The sequence below is a fragment of the Palaemon carinicauda genome, chromosome 22 (assembly GCF_036898095.1).
Source record: "Palaemon carinicauda isolate YSFRI2023 chromosome 22, ASM3689809v2, whole genome shotgun sequence".
In the NCBI taxonomy this organism is placed as follows: Eukaryota; Metazoa; Arthropoda; class Malacostraca; order Decapoda; family Palaemonidae; genus Palaemon; species Palaemon carinicauda.
Window position 1 is genome coordinate 2,941,374 of NC_090746.1, and position 14,292 is coordinate 2,955,665.

Here is a 14,292-nt window from a genome sequence, read left to right on the forward strand (position 1 = left end):
TGATCTACTTCCTCATGTATAGTAACTCCCCCATTCAACATGACATTCAACCTCGCACCACCTTCCCTTCTCATACATCTCATAATCTTACTCTTACCCACATTAACTCTCAATTTCCTTCTCTCACATACTCTTCCAAATTCTGTCATTAACCGGCCAAGCTTCTCTTCAGTGTCTGCAACCAGTACAGTATCGTCCGCAAATAACAACTGATTTACCTCCCATTCATGATCATTCTCGTCTATCAGTTTTAATCCTCGTCCAAGCACTCGAGCATTCACCTCTCTCACCACTCCATCAACATACAAGTTAAACCACCATGGCGACATCACACATCCCTGTCTCAGCCCCACTCTCACAGGAAACCAATCACTCACTTCATTTCCTATTCTAACACATGCTTTACTACCTTTGTAGAAACTTTTCACTGCTTCCAACAACCTTCCACCAATTCCAAATAACCTCATCACATTCCACATCGCTTCCCTATCAACTCAATCATACGCTTTCTCCAGATCCATAAACACAACATACACCTCCTTACCTTTTGCTAAATATTTCTCGCATATCTGCCTAACTGTAAAAATCTAAATAATACATCCCCTACCTCTTCTAAAACCATCAAATTTTTTTAAATGACTGAACACTCCCTTGTAGCCTCAACAGGAGGCATTCACACATCTGTTGGATCTTGTAGTTAACACTCCAGAGGTCCTCAAAAATTTCTGTCTGCCTGAATCAGTCTCATTTTTACCGGTTCCATGCCTATCATCATGTTCTCCATGTTATAGAGTGAAGAAAAGCAGCGTACTCTTTTAAAGTGCATTTTTTAAGATGCTGCAGCAACAATTGCCATCCCTTAGAAGCCTCTACCATGTGCCTGTACCATGAAAAGTGGGCAAGATTCATTGCTTGGTGTAACTAATAGGGGTCCTTTACTAAAAAACTAAAAAAAAATACTTAATGTTTGATGTAACAAAGAAATTTTTCCAAAAAGAGTCTCTGTTCCATTTCAAGCAGACTAAATGTTCTTACAATCTCTTGTGATGTATGGCTGTCAGCTCTCAAAAAATGAGAGAACTAACTACAGTCACCTATTGTGGGCCACTTTCCTTTTATTTTTATTTTTTGAAGTACTATGGATTTCAGGATAAATAAAAAATTAGATTCTCACTAAAAGTTATGGGTTTGTGATGAGAGAAATTATTTTCTTCTTAAATAAAACAATGATATTTGTAAGCAATAAAAGAGATATTTCTGCAAGTGGTGATACTTAGTTTCTTGAAGTCTATATAAAATAATTAGACAACTGGGGCAACAAAATTGTCTTTTGCTAAGAACAAGGACCACTTTCACACCTGTTATAAATATCATACATAATACAATAACTTAATTTCCAGAAAACAATTTTTTACTAAAAAAATATCAATACATACTGATGGACATGGTGATGATGGTGCTGATAAAGCTGACAATGGGGTACAGAATGGAAGATTCAAGGCCACATAATGTTCATGACTGCAAACTATCCGGACAAAGTCCAACTGTGGAAGAAGTAAATAGCTGTAATACAAAAATAGTTACATTTACTAAGAAAATAATTGAAATAATATAGATTAAGACATTTAAAAATTTTTTATAAAATTATCATGCTTTCTCAGGTATCATTATGCATAAAAATATGTAGTAGAGCAAATCTTGAACTGAATCTTTATGAGAATCATGGCAATCTACAGCAGGTTGCCAAGTAATCCCCTCAATAGTGGGTAATCCAATCTCACATACAGAAAGTCACTATGTTTCACTGTTAAACATGTGAATTGCCTGTTGAGTGAATTACAAAGAGCCCCGAGTTTCATATATATAGAAATGTACAAGACTGATCCATTTCCATCAACCCCTTGTCACTTTCTTTTCAAAATATTTGCTGGTACATATGAAATGGCCTAGTACAAGGGCTTTTATAGGATTCTAAGAAACTTTATCATGCTAGCTTACATCTCTAACCCATATGAAATAAAAAACAATGAATCTATAACCATTCAATCTAAAGCATTGAGGTGAGACTTGTAAAAAAAGATAAAAATGTCATGTCTACAACTTGACCTCAATTGACATTTTTGCACACTTGAATTATTAAATCAATTACCACATCACTGAAAATCCAAGGTTTTCAAATCTATCACCCTACAATATTGCCATTGATATGATTACAGGTATTTGATTTCATATGACTTTGTATAACATTAAACTAGTACAGTATAAAAATTTGTAAGAAAAGGCTTCACATAAGTCTAATACTGTAAAAATCATTATTATATTGTAACTTGGTGAAGTCTAATATGTGGCAAAGACAGATATATAAAAAAAAACTAAAACTACAAAGGTTCTTCATACTGACCTTAAGATCTATGAGAGAGACAGACTCGGGTAGGGTAGCAGTCTTGCTACTCATCTGCTTACAGTAATTACGGATGAGCATGAACACGTATCCTCTGTCCATTACAGAGAGAAGATCACCCAAGAAGAAAGCTAGGCTGCAGTTCACATTCTGAACAAACTGAAAACAATTTTGTTAGATTAATTTCAAAACAGTTTATAAACAATAATCATTATCATCATTATCGTTACATACTAAGCTACAACCCTAGTTGGAAAAGTAGGATGCTATAAGCCCAAGGTCTCCAACAGGGAAAAATAGCCGTGAGGAAAGGAGAAAAGATATAAACAAACTATAAGAGACGTAATGAACGATCAAAATAAAATATTTTAAGAATAGCAACAACACTAAATTGGATTTTTCATATATGAACTATAAAAAAAATGAGAAACAAGATAGAAGAGCAGAGCAGAGAATTTTATATGAAAAAATAATGCAATCCATAAAATAAACAAGCCTTTCTAAGACTGATAAAATTCAAAAGATTTTTACATCAAAAAATTAAAACTTATTAGCAATAGGAACACACTGACAAAGTTAAACTATTAACTTTCAATAAGAAAAGTAACAGGCTCTCTTGTGTGCTTTGGTTAACTGCTTGAGACCCAACTAGCCAACCTTCCCTGAACGCTAATAGTAACAATTAGTAGTACAGTGATCACATAGACAATAATAGTAACACAAACCACATTTTAAAACTGACTCACTGACCATAAGCTGACTTGAAGTCTGTGGTCTTGTTAACTTACCCAAAAATAAGAATAAACTGAGGATGAGAGAACACCTTATCACACTGACTTATACCATTCAAAGGTGAGAGGGCCCCTACCTAAACATACATATGATACCCTTTTAACTCATAACATTATTGTGTGCAATGAAATATCACAAATTTTTAAGTAATTTGTATTTTTCCTAACATACTTACCTAGAACTACTTTCTTAGGAGTTACTGGTAACTCTTTCCCAACTAACCAGAATTTTGTGTAGTTTACCCCATTCCCATTTTCTATGGGTGACCTCAGGCGGAGTGATACGCGCCGAGCCGACCCGGGGTCGGAGAGCGTGCTAGCTCAGGTCGTGCTCCTCAGTAAGTTTCGTCGAAAAAAGGGGTCTCCTCAATCCTGCAGGACCCTCGGGGAAGGATGGGCGGGCCATAACCCGAAAGTAGTTCTAGGTAAGTATGTTAGGAAAAATACAAATTACTTAAAAATTTGTGATTTGTTCCAACACAAGAGTACTTACCTAGAACTACTTTCTTAGGAGACTTAAACTTTAGGAGGTGGGAGTGTCCTGCAGGGACTAGGGTCTGAAGGTTGGAAGCACGAGTGGACAAAAAGGAACCTAGATAGGGGACTAAGTTCCGATGACCCCTACTAGAAAACTGAATGAAAATAGGGGAAACTACCCAAAAAACTAACTTAGTGTCTAAGTGGCTTACCTCTGTACCAATACTTCTGGGACGTATTTCTTGCTGAAGACGTATATCCTGGCCGCCAGGGCCTCTTGATTCACACCCACGTTAGGGATTAAGGGTAAGGGGAAGGATGATAAGGGGGAAAGGTAAGGGATGAACGTGTGTCTCATGGCTTACCACCCCCGGTTTCCCTGGGGCCATGACCTTAAATCTTTTGCAGGGCCGATATGACTGGGCCAAGGGCGAACCCATCCAAGAATTTCCTAGAACAGTCCTTCAGGTAATGCTCCGTGAAAGTGGACTGTCTGGACCAGGTACCCGCTTTCAGGATTTGGCCCACGGCCATGTTCTTCTCAAACGCTAGGGAGGTGCCTAGACCCCTAATATCATGAGGCCTTGGCTTGCCTGGGAGAGGGGTTCCTGAAACATCGTAAGCTCTCTTGATCACCTGTCGCAATCAGAGGGAGATTGAGTTCTTGGAGACTGGTTTCTTCACCCAACCGGTCGAGACAAATAAACTCTTGATCTCAGGTCGGAGTCTGGATGTCCTTTCAAGGTATTTTCTTACTGCTCTGACCGGGCATAAGAGTAAGTCTTTAGGATTGTCAGACCGAGGGATTGCTGGGACCAAAAAGCCCTCGAACTAAGGGTCCCAACAAGCTGGGTTCTGTGTTTTGGCCACAAAGTTAGGGACGAACTTAAACGAAGCCTCACGCCACCCTTTTGAGTGCGAGACCTCGTACGATAATCCGTGTAACTCACTAACCCTCTTTGCCGAAGCCAGGGCTAAGAGGAAGACCATTTTGAGGGTGAGCTCCTTATCCAGGATGTCCTTGAGGGGCTCGAAGGGCGGTTCTGACAGGGCTTTGAGTACTATGGCTAGGACCCACTGCGGTACCCTCACTTCTTGTGGGGAGCATGACTGCTCAAAGCTCCTGATGAGCATCGAGATGTGACGGGAGGCTCCCAAGTCAATGCCCTTAAGGAGGAAGACTTGACCTAATGCTGCCCGTACTCCTTTTATTGCTGGAATGGAAGAGCCCATATCGTCTCTGAGATACACCAGGAAGTCCGCTACGTCGTGGATCGAGGCCCCCAAGGGTTTGATATTCCGGGAAGCGCACCATTTCGAGAAGACTGCCCATTTCGATTAGTTAGACTGCGATAGAGGAACGCCTTGAGTAACCCGACATCCTCGCCGCGGTCCTCGATGAATATCCATCTTTCTTCAGAAGCCGCTCGATAACCTCCACGTGTGAAGGCGGAGGGACCGAGGGTTTTTGTGAAACCTTTGGAAGTGGGGCTGACGTAGAAGGTCTGGCCTGTCCGGGAGCGGCCAAGGAGGAAGAAGGGCCAGTTCTTTTAGGTCTGCGAACCACTCCCTCTCCGGCCACCAAGGCGTGACCAAAGTCATCTGAAGGTTGGTTGTTGTTCTTACTCTGTTGAGGACTTGCCGTATCATCCCGAAGGGGGGGAAGGCGTACACATCGAGGCCGTCCCAAGGGTGTTGGAAGGCGTCCTCGAACGCCGCTGACGGATCTGGGACTGGAGAACAGAACACGGGGAACTAGGCGTTCAGACGTGTGGCGAAAAGGTCTACTACTGGGGAACCCCACTTCAGTATGACTGACTGAGCTATCCTTGGGTGTAGAGTCCACTCTGACCCTATTACCTGGCCTACTCTGCTGAGGCCGTCTGCCAGGACGTTCTTCTTTCCCGGGATGAACCTTGCTGTGAACTCGATCCCTTCTTCTGCAGCCCATTCTAGAAGTTCTGTCGATAACGCGCATAGTTCTTTCGATTTCAGAACCCCTTTCTTCTTTACGTAGGCTACTACTGTGGCGTTGTCGCACATCAACGCCACTGTGTTTCCCAGGAGGAGATTAACAAATTCTTGACTCGCCCTCAGCCCCGCCATCATCTCTAGAACGTTTATGTGGTGCTTCGCTTCTTCGCTCGACCTTTGTCGAGTAGGTGAGCCCCCCAACCTTCCTTCGACGCATCCGTAAACAATAGGACTTCCGGAGGGTCGGGTGCGAAGGGCATCCCCTTCTCGGTGTTCATCCTGTCGTGCCACCACTGCAAGACTACCTTCGCTTCTGGGGAGACCGGAACCACCTTGTGGGGATTTCTCCCTTGGGTCCAGTGTTCCTTCAGGTTCCACTGTACAGCTCGGAGTTTGAGTCTCCCTTGTGGCACTAACTTTTCTAAGGACACTAGGTGGCCCAGCAGCCTCTGCCAATCCTTGGCCCTCCTGGGTTGGTCCAACAGGAAGGGTTGCAGAACTCTCTCCAGGTTCTCCAATCTCTCCAACGAGGGGAAGGCTCTCACTAGTCGGGTGTCCAGGACCATCCCCAAGTAGGTCATCCTGGTGGAGGGACTCAGTTGGGACTTCTCTCAGTTGACTGTGATGCCCAACTCCTCGCAGAGACGAAGCAACTTCGCGCCCTGCTCCTTCAATTCTTCCTTTGAGGCTGAAAGAAGCAACCACTCGTCTAGGTATCGGATCAGATGGATGCCCTGCTCGAGTGCCCATACGGAGACCGTCGTGAAGACTCTTGTAAACACCTGAGGAGCCGTCGACAGGTCGAAGCAAAGGGTCTTGAATTGTAGCACTCTGGTATCCCACTTTATCCTGAGAAACTTCCTGCTGGAGGGGTGAACGGGGATTTGGAAGTAGGCGTCCTTGAGATCCAGGGATATCATGAAGTCCCCTTCCCTCAAGGTGGCCAACACTGTCTTTGCAGTGTCCATCTTGAAGTCGGTTTTCGCCACAAACTTGTTGAGGGCCGACAGGTCTATTACTGGCCTCCACCCCCCTGTAGCATTCTCCACCAGGAAGAGCCTGCTGTAGAACCCCGGGCCGGGATCTTCGACTAGTTCCAACGCTCCCTTGGAGATCATGGACGACACTTGTTCCTGCAATGCCGCCCATTTCAAGGGGTCCTTGGGTATCAACCACTCTGCCTGAAGGGCTGGAATGAGAGGGGGAGGTTCTGCTAAGAAGGGTAGTCTGTAACCTTCCCCTCAGGATTGTCACCGTCCAGGGATCCGCACCGTAATCCCGCCATGCTTGCCAAGAGTGTTTGAGGCATCCCCCTACTTGAGGCTCCTGTAGGAGTAGGGGGCCTCGCCTCCTATCTCCTTCTGGAGGGGCGGCCAGACCGACCTCTTCTTGAGTTCCGAAGGACGGTCTAAAGTTTGACTGAGGTGCTGTGGTACCTCTACGGGAGGCTGAGTTGCTTGCAGCCAGGGATCCGAAGAAGCCTCTCTTCTAGGTTGGGCCGGGGATGAACGGGAAGGGTGAGGGTTGTCCACGGAGGGTCTCCTGTGTGGTGGGCGTCTCATTGGGGGAGGCCTATGGTCTCCCACGTCCTTTATCTTCTTCACCCTTTCCATCGTCTCTTCCACTATCTTAAGGGGAAAGATTGCCTCGTCCCAGACCGAGGAATTTCTCAACCTTCTCGCTTCCCGTTCAGGGAGTTTCCTCGCCAATTTGCTGAGAATTGTATCTCTCTTCCTCAGGACCCAATTGGTAGCCTGGGAGAGAGATTGGTAAGATAAAAATTTTAGGGCTTTGCCCCCTGAGCTAATCAGCTCTCTCAATAAGGCTTGGTTCTCTGGTAGGGACAGATCATGAGAAGACTGATAGCCTACCAACGTGCAGGCCCACCAGTCTAACCAGGAGGACACGTAAACCAAGTCCTGGGCCATGTCCTCCATCATGGAGGTCTCTGAAGGGGAAAAACACACCGGGGCCGTGGATGCTCTGTCTTTAGCGGCACCCTGGTTCAACGTGGTGATGGCTGTCTCCGTTGCGCGGGGTCCTCCTCGACGACCTTCTGGCACGTAAAATCTCTTCTGCGCCCTTAGTCCTGGGAGCAGCTTCGAGGCACGTTGACTCCTAGGGGCGTCTGCCAGGACGTCCAAGAATTTGTCTAAATGCTCCATACCCAGCTTTACGTCAGGAGCTAAGGGTAGAGCTAAGGAGGGCTTTTGTTGTATTGGATTCTCCACCAGCCTGCTAAGTCCGGAGAGCCAGGTCTGTTCTGTGGTGGGCATGGGTTCATCCAGCCGATGGTGCCGCCTTATGAGGGCCAACACCTTTCGATAGGAGATGTCATCGGATGAGCACTCTCCTCCTTCAACCAGGGCCTCCGTCACCAGTCCCTCCGCATGAGTATCATCGGTGACGGTGGGGGGGGGTAACGTTGGACGGGCCTGCCCGTGTCACGGGCGGACCCGCAGAGGCGAAGGTATCCGTCATGGGATTACCTTGCCCTGCGGGGTTTCTCGCATCTGTGGGGATATCCCTGGCTGTAGGGCGCCCTTGGAGCTTAATGAAGTCAGCCAAGGAGCCCGTGGCTGGCGCTACGCCATCCACCTGATGGAGCGCCTCCCTTCGCAGAGTAGATGCAGCGGAGGCCTTCGTCGACTTAGGCGCATCACGGGGAGCTTGGATAGATCTCCCTTGGTGGGGTTCTGGTCCGTAGGAGGAAAAGGCGGGGCGAGACGGTGAGGACGAGGCTCTAGGGAGCCACCCGGAAGCGGCCGCGGCTGTGGTGACCTTAAACAGCTTGCTCCGGGGCACCGTGATGTTCACCCAATCCCTCGACTTACTCCTCTTAGCCTTCTTCTTAGATGGTCTGGACTCCTCCTTATTCTGTCTTGAACGGGAGCGGGACTTCTTCTTTTTCCGGGACCTCTTGCGTTTCCTCCTTGAGGAGCTGGTTTCGTCCTCCAATGACGAAGAATCCGCGGATGAGGAGAGGGAATCAGCTGAACCACCTGAGACGTCCAATTCCGCAGGGGGGACTCCATGATGAATTTCTGGTGCCGCAGGCTGCAGGAAGACGGGCGGGAGCATCGCCGAGGGCGGCGGGGGGGAAAGAGGAACCTTCTTCCGGGCGAGCCAATGGTCAAACTCTTCTTCTAGCCTGAAGGGTGACCTGCAGGGTGTTCTAGGGAGATCCCAAATGGCGGGGTCCGAATTCGACGAATGACCTTTCTCGGCATCCCCCCCGGCGGCCGAAGTACCTGAAACACATACCCAAGATGCAGGGGAAGAGGTAGTACCCGACTTCCCCCCCCCCCACATAGGGTCTTCAGTAGAGACGGGCCCTGCGGGCACCAGGACCTCGTCTCCCACACACACTCCCGCACCTCCCTCAGGCCCCATACATGCCTGTATCACATCAGCAGCTTTCCCCACAGGTAATTCAGACTCCTAGGGAAGGACAATGGGCCGCTTCCCCGCAACGGACTTACCTCGTCCCATACTCTGGGTAGGGAAAGATGGAAGGGAGCCACGTTCCGACGAGGCATCTGGACCCACTGGATTTCGCCCCAGGACTCGCACTCCGAACACGTGGCGGTAGGGGAGCATACCTTGCCCCTACATGACGAACAGCGCGAGTGTGGGTCAACCTCGGGCTTCGAAAGGAAAGCCCCACAAGACTTACCGGCCACAGGCCCAGGGCAACGGTGGGGATGCTCCATAATGAAACACTAACACACCAAGAGACACAGGGACACAGAGGAGAGGGGTAAGGATACGGACACAGGTACCACGTGGTGTACACAAAGGGTCGGGGACACAAAGGGTCGCACTGGGTAAGAGAGAGCGTGGCGAGATGTGAATCACGTCACGACCAGAAACTTACTGAGGAGCATGACCTGAGCTAGCACGCTATCCGACCCCGGGTCGCCTCAGGGCGCGTATCACTCCGCCTGAGGTCACCCATAGAAAATGGGAATGGGGTAAACTACACAAAATTCTGGTTGGTTGGGAAAGAGTTAACAGTAACTCCTAAGAAAGTAGTTCTAGGTAAGTACTGTGTGTTGGAACAGTCACTTTTTTTGTGTGGGAAATGAAGGATGGTACTCTGTTATGAAGATTAATATGAAAAAACCACGTTTTCTATAACATATTCTATTCCGTCAAAATCTCATTAACTATATAATATTTCAACAGCACCTCAGGAAACAAGGCTAGAAGGAATTCAACCATTAGTTAAGTCTATAAAAGCAGGATCAGAGAGATCGAACACAATGAGGATCAATACACTTAGAAATACTGAGGTTAGTACTTATCAACAACCTGAGGCATGGTGGAATTTAACTTGGAAAGTTACCACTTCAAGCACTAGTGACAAAAATATGACTGAGAATTAAGAGACTGCACCTTTTCTTTTTTTGGGGGGATATAAAGTATCAACATGCTAATTACTGTATAAATGTAATGGTTATCTGAGATTGTTTGGTTAAAATTCATTCAATAATTGCTTTACTACCATGTTCAGAACCATTTCGAACATTTCAGGTATGTGAACATATTTTACATTTACATACAGTTCAAGTGTGAAGATAAGGGAATCTCTCTTATATTGGATATACATAATCAACACCAAATTACTAATGCAACAAGCAAATCCATACACTAAATTAATTCAAACCAGATACAGGCAAAATGGAAAAAGAAAACACAAGGGAAAAGTAAAAAAAATTAACATAAATATGAATCATCATCAGAAAACCCTCACTATCAACTTACTGAACAAGCAATCTCAAATAACATCAAATTGATTTCCAATGAAATGTTATTTTCATTAGTAAAATAAATTTTTGAATATACTTACCCGATAATCATGTAGCTGTCAACTCCGTTGCCCGACAGAATTCTACGGAAGGGATACGCCAGCGATCGCTATACAAGAGGGGGGTGTACTCACAAGCGCCACCTGTGGCCAGGTACTGCAGTACTTCTTGTTGACACCACCTCAATTTTTCCTCGGTCCACTGGTTCTATGGGGAGGAAGGGTGGGTCAATTAAATCATGATTATCGGGTAAGTATATTCAAAAATTTATTTCACTAATGAAAATAACATTTTTCAATATTAATCTTACCCGATAATCATGTAGCTGATTCACACCCAGGGAGGTGGGTGAAAACCAGTGTACATGTATATCAAGAAGCTAAGTATCCCGTATTTCATATTATCAGTTATTCAAAATAACAATGAAATTATAAGTACCTGGTAAGGAAGTCGACTTGAGCCATTACTCTGCCTTAAATAAGTTCGTCTTCCTTACTGAGCGCAGCGTTTCTCTTAGGAGGCTGAACAACTCTAAGGTGCTGAAGTATCAAGGGCTGCAACCCATACTAAAGGACCTCATCACAACCTTTAACCTCGGCGCTTCTCAAGAAAGAATTGACCACCCGCCAAATCAACAAGGATGTGGAAGGCTTCTTAGCCGACCGTACAACCCATAAAAAGTATTCAAGAGAAAGGTTAAAAGGTTATGGGATTATGGGAATGTAGTGGCTGAGCCCCCGCCTACTACTGCATTCGTTGCTACGAATGGTCCCAGGGTGTAGCAGTACTCGTAAAGAGACTGGACATCTTTGAGATAGAATGATGCGAACACTGACTTGCTTCTCCAATAGGTTGCATCCATAACACTCTGCAGAGAACGGTTCTGTTTGATGGCCACTGAAGTAGCCACAGCTCCCACTTCATGTGTCCTTACCTTCAGCAAAGCAAGGTCTTCTTCCTTCAGATGAGAATGTGCTTCCCTAATCAGAAGCCTGAATAGTAAGAAACTGAGTTCTTAGACCTTGGAAAAGAAGGTTTCTTGATAGCACACCATAAGGCTTCTGATTGTCCTCGTAAAGGTTAAGACCTTTTTAGATAGTACCTAAGAGCTCTAACTGGGCAAAGTACTCTCTCCAGTTCATTCCCCACCAAGTTGGACAGGCTTGGGATCTCGAACGACTTAGGCCAAGGACGTGAAGGAAGCTCGTTTAGCAAAAACCGAGCTGCAAGGAACATGTAGCCGTTTCAGATGTGAAAACAATGATCCTGCTGAAGGCGTGGATCTCACTTACTCTTTTAGCTGTTGTCAAGCACACGAGGAAAAGAGTTTTTAATGTGAGGTCCTAAAAAGAGGCTGATTGGAGAGGTTCAAATCTTGATGACATAAGGAACCTTAGGACCACGTCTAGATTCCAGCCTGGAGTGGACAACCGACGTTCCTTTGAGGTCTCAAAAGACCTAGGGAGGTCCTGTAGATCTTTGTTGGTGGAAAGATCCAAGCCTCTGTGGCGGAAAACCGCTGCCAACATACTTCTGTAACCCTTGATCGTAGGAGCTGAAAGGGATCTTACTTTCCTTAGATGTAACAGGAAGTCAGCAATCTGGGTTACAGTGGTACTGGTTGAGGAAACTGCATTGGTCTTGTACCAGCTACGGAAGACTTCCCCTTGAGACTGATAGATTCTGAGAGTGGATGTTCTCCTTGCTCTGGCAATCGCTCTGGCTGCCTCCTTCGAAAAGCCCCTAGCTCTTGAGAGTCTTTCGAAAGTCTGAAGGCAGTCAGACGAAGAGCGTGGAGGTTTGGGTGTACCTTCTTTACGTGAGGTTGACGTAGAAGGTTCACTCCTAGAGGAAGAGTCCTGGGAATGTCGACCAGCCATTGCAGTACCTCTATGAACCATTCTCTCGCGGGCCAGAGCGGAGCCAACCAACGTCAGCCGTGTCCCTTTGCGAGAGGAGAACTTCTGAAGTACCCTGTTGACAATCTTGAACGGCGGGAATGCATACAGGTCGAGATGGGACCAATCCAGCAGAAAAGCATCCACGTGAACTGCTGCTGGGTCTGGAATCGGAGAACAATACAACAGGAGTCTCTAGGTTATCGAGGTAGCGAACAGATCTATGGTTGGCTGACCCCACAGGGCCCAAAGTCTGCTGCAAACATTCTTGTGAAGGGTCCACTCTGTGGGGATGACCTGACCCTTCCGGCTGAGGCGATCTGCCATGACATTCATACCGCCCTGAATGAACCTCGTTACCAGCGTGAGCTTTCGATCTTTTGACCAGATGAGGAGGTCCCTTGCGATCTAGAACAACTTCCACGAAAGAGTCCCTCCCTGCTTGAAGATGTAAGCCAGGGCTGTGGTGTTGTCAGAGTCCACCTCCACCACTTTGTTAAGCTGGAGGGACTTGAAGTTTATCAAGGCCAGAAGAACCGCCAACAACTCCTTGCAATTGATGTGAAGTGTCCTTTGCTCCTGACTCCATGTTCCCGAGCATTCCTGTCCGTCCAAAGTCGCACCCCAGCCCGTGTCTGATGCGTCCGAGAGGAGACGGCGGTCGGGTTTCTGAACAGCCAAAGGTAGACTTCCTTGAGAAGAAAGCTGTTCTTACACCACGCAAGAGAAGACCTCCTCTCTTCGGAAACAGGAACTGAGACCGTCTCTAGCGTCATGTCCTTTATCCAGTGAGCAGCTAGATGATACTGAAGGGGGGGGAGGTGGAGTCTCCCTAACACGATGAACAGGGCCAGCGATGAAAGTGTCCCTGTTAGACTCATCCACTACCTGACTGAGCATCGGTTCCTTCTCAGCATGCTCTGGATGCATTCTAGGGCTTGGAAGATCCTTGGGGCCGACGGAAAAGCCCGAAAAGCTCGACTCTGAAGATCCATACCCAGGTAGACAATGGTCTGGGATGGGACGAGCTGAGACTCCTCAAAATTGACCAGGAGGCCCAGTTCCTTGGTCAGATCCATAGTCCATCTGAGAATCTCCAGACAGCGACGACTTGTGGGAGCTCTTAAAAGCCAGTCGTCTGACGGAGCCGGACACAAGATCATGGTACTGCTGCACAGTCTGTGAACTGTCAACCATGGGGAAGCGAGGAAGTACAGTGACAACCCGAAGCTGTCTAGACTGTCTGGGTCGTACAGACAACTCCTTATCGGGTTGCTGAGGTTGCCGCACTGCGTCACAACAAGTCACTTCTGCTGGTTGTTGAACGTCTTCCCAGTGACACACTGACTCCGTAAACAAAAAATCCTCTAACAAGGACTAAGCTTGGACTGCATGTCTTGCAACACAGCTCAAGGTCTATGGGAGCAGGTGTGGTAACAGACGGGGTTAGCGACTGAAGTGGAACCATTACCTTCCCTGGAAGCATGTTATGCTTAAATAAAAGTCCATAGGAGGCTACGCAGCTAAAGGCTCCTCTCCAAATGACAGAGTCCTCAAGGGAATATCAGAAGGAGGGAGAAAAGCACTTTCTCATCTACAGGGACCATATCCGAGAAAAGCTAAGTTCTCTCAGTGAGGGTTTCACTGGTGCAAAAGCAGCAGACTAGAAGGCAACGTTATGAAACTGCTTGACAGTCTAGTGAGTTGGCAACAACCAAAGATGTGTGACTGAGAAGCATGCGGTAAGGTATGCAGAGCATGCTGTATGCAGAGCATGCTGTATGTAGAGCATGCTGTAAGGTAAGCAGAGCATGTTGCATGGCGTGTAACATTTCTCAGAAATTCCATGACCAGTGCTAGATTGAGTAATATCGCATTACTGTCCATTGAAAGTGCACGTGCCGAGGGAATTGATTTAGACTGTTTTGTTGATGAATTTG

At 46.6% G+C, this 14,292-nt stretch overlaps 1 protein-coding gene across 14 annotated transcripts in view; it reads right to left on the reverse strand.

Moving 5' to 3' along the window:
* The window catches only part of Zir (Zizimin-related), a 326,985-nt gene that overhangs the window by 134,937 nt on the left and 177,756 nt on the right, over positions 1-14,292 (reverse strand). For all 14 annotated transcript variants that reach the window (XR_011039375.1, XR_011039379.1, XR_011039374.1 and 11 more), the window contains 2 exons: positions 2,402-2,560; positions 1,437-1,544 (listed from right to left, as the gene is read on the reverse strand). Coding sequence is in view for 4 of the 14 variants with exons in the window: in XM_068345898.1 (XP_068201999.1) it covers positions 1,437-1,544; positions 2,402-2,560 (267 nt within the window). In the remaining 10 variants the exon portion in view is untranslated. The remainder of the gene's footprint in view (positions 1-1,436; positions 1,545-2,401; positions 2,561-14,292) is intronic.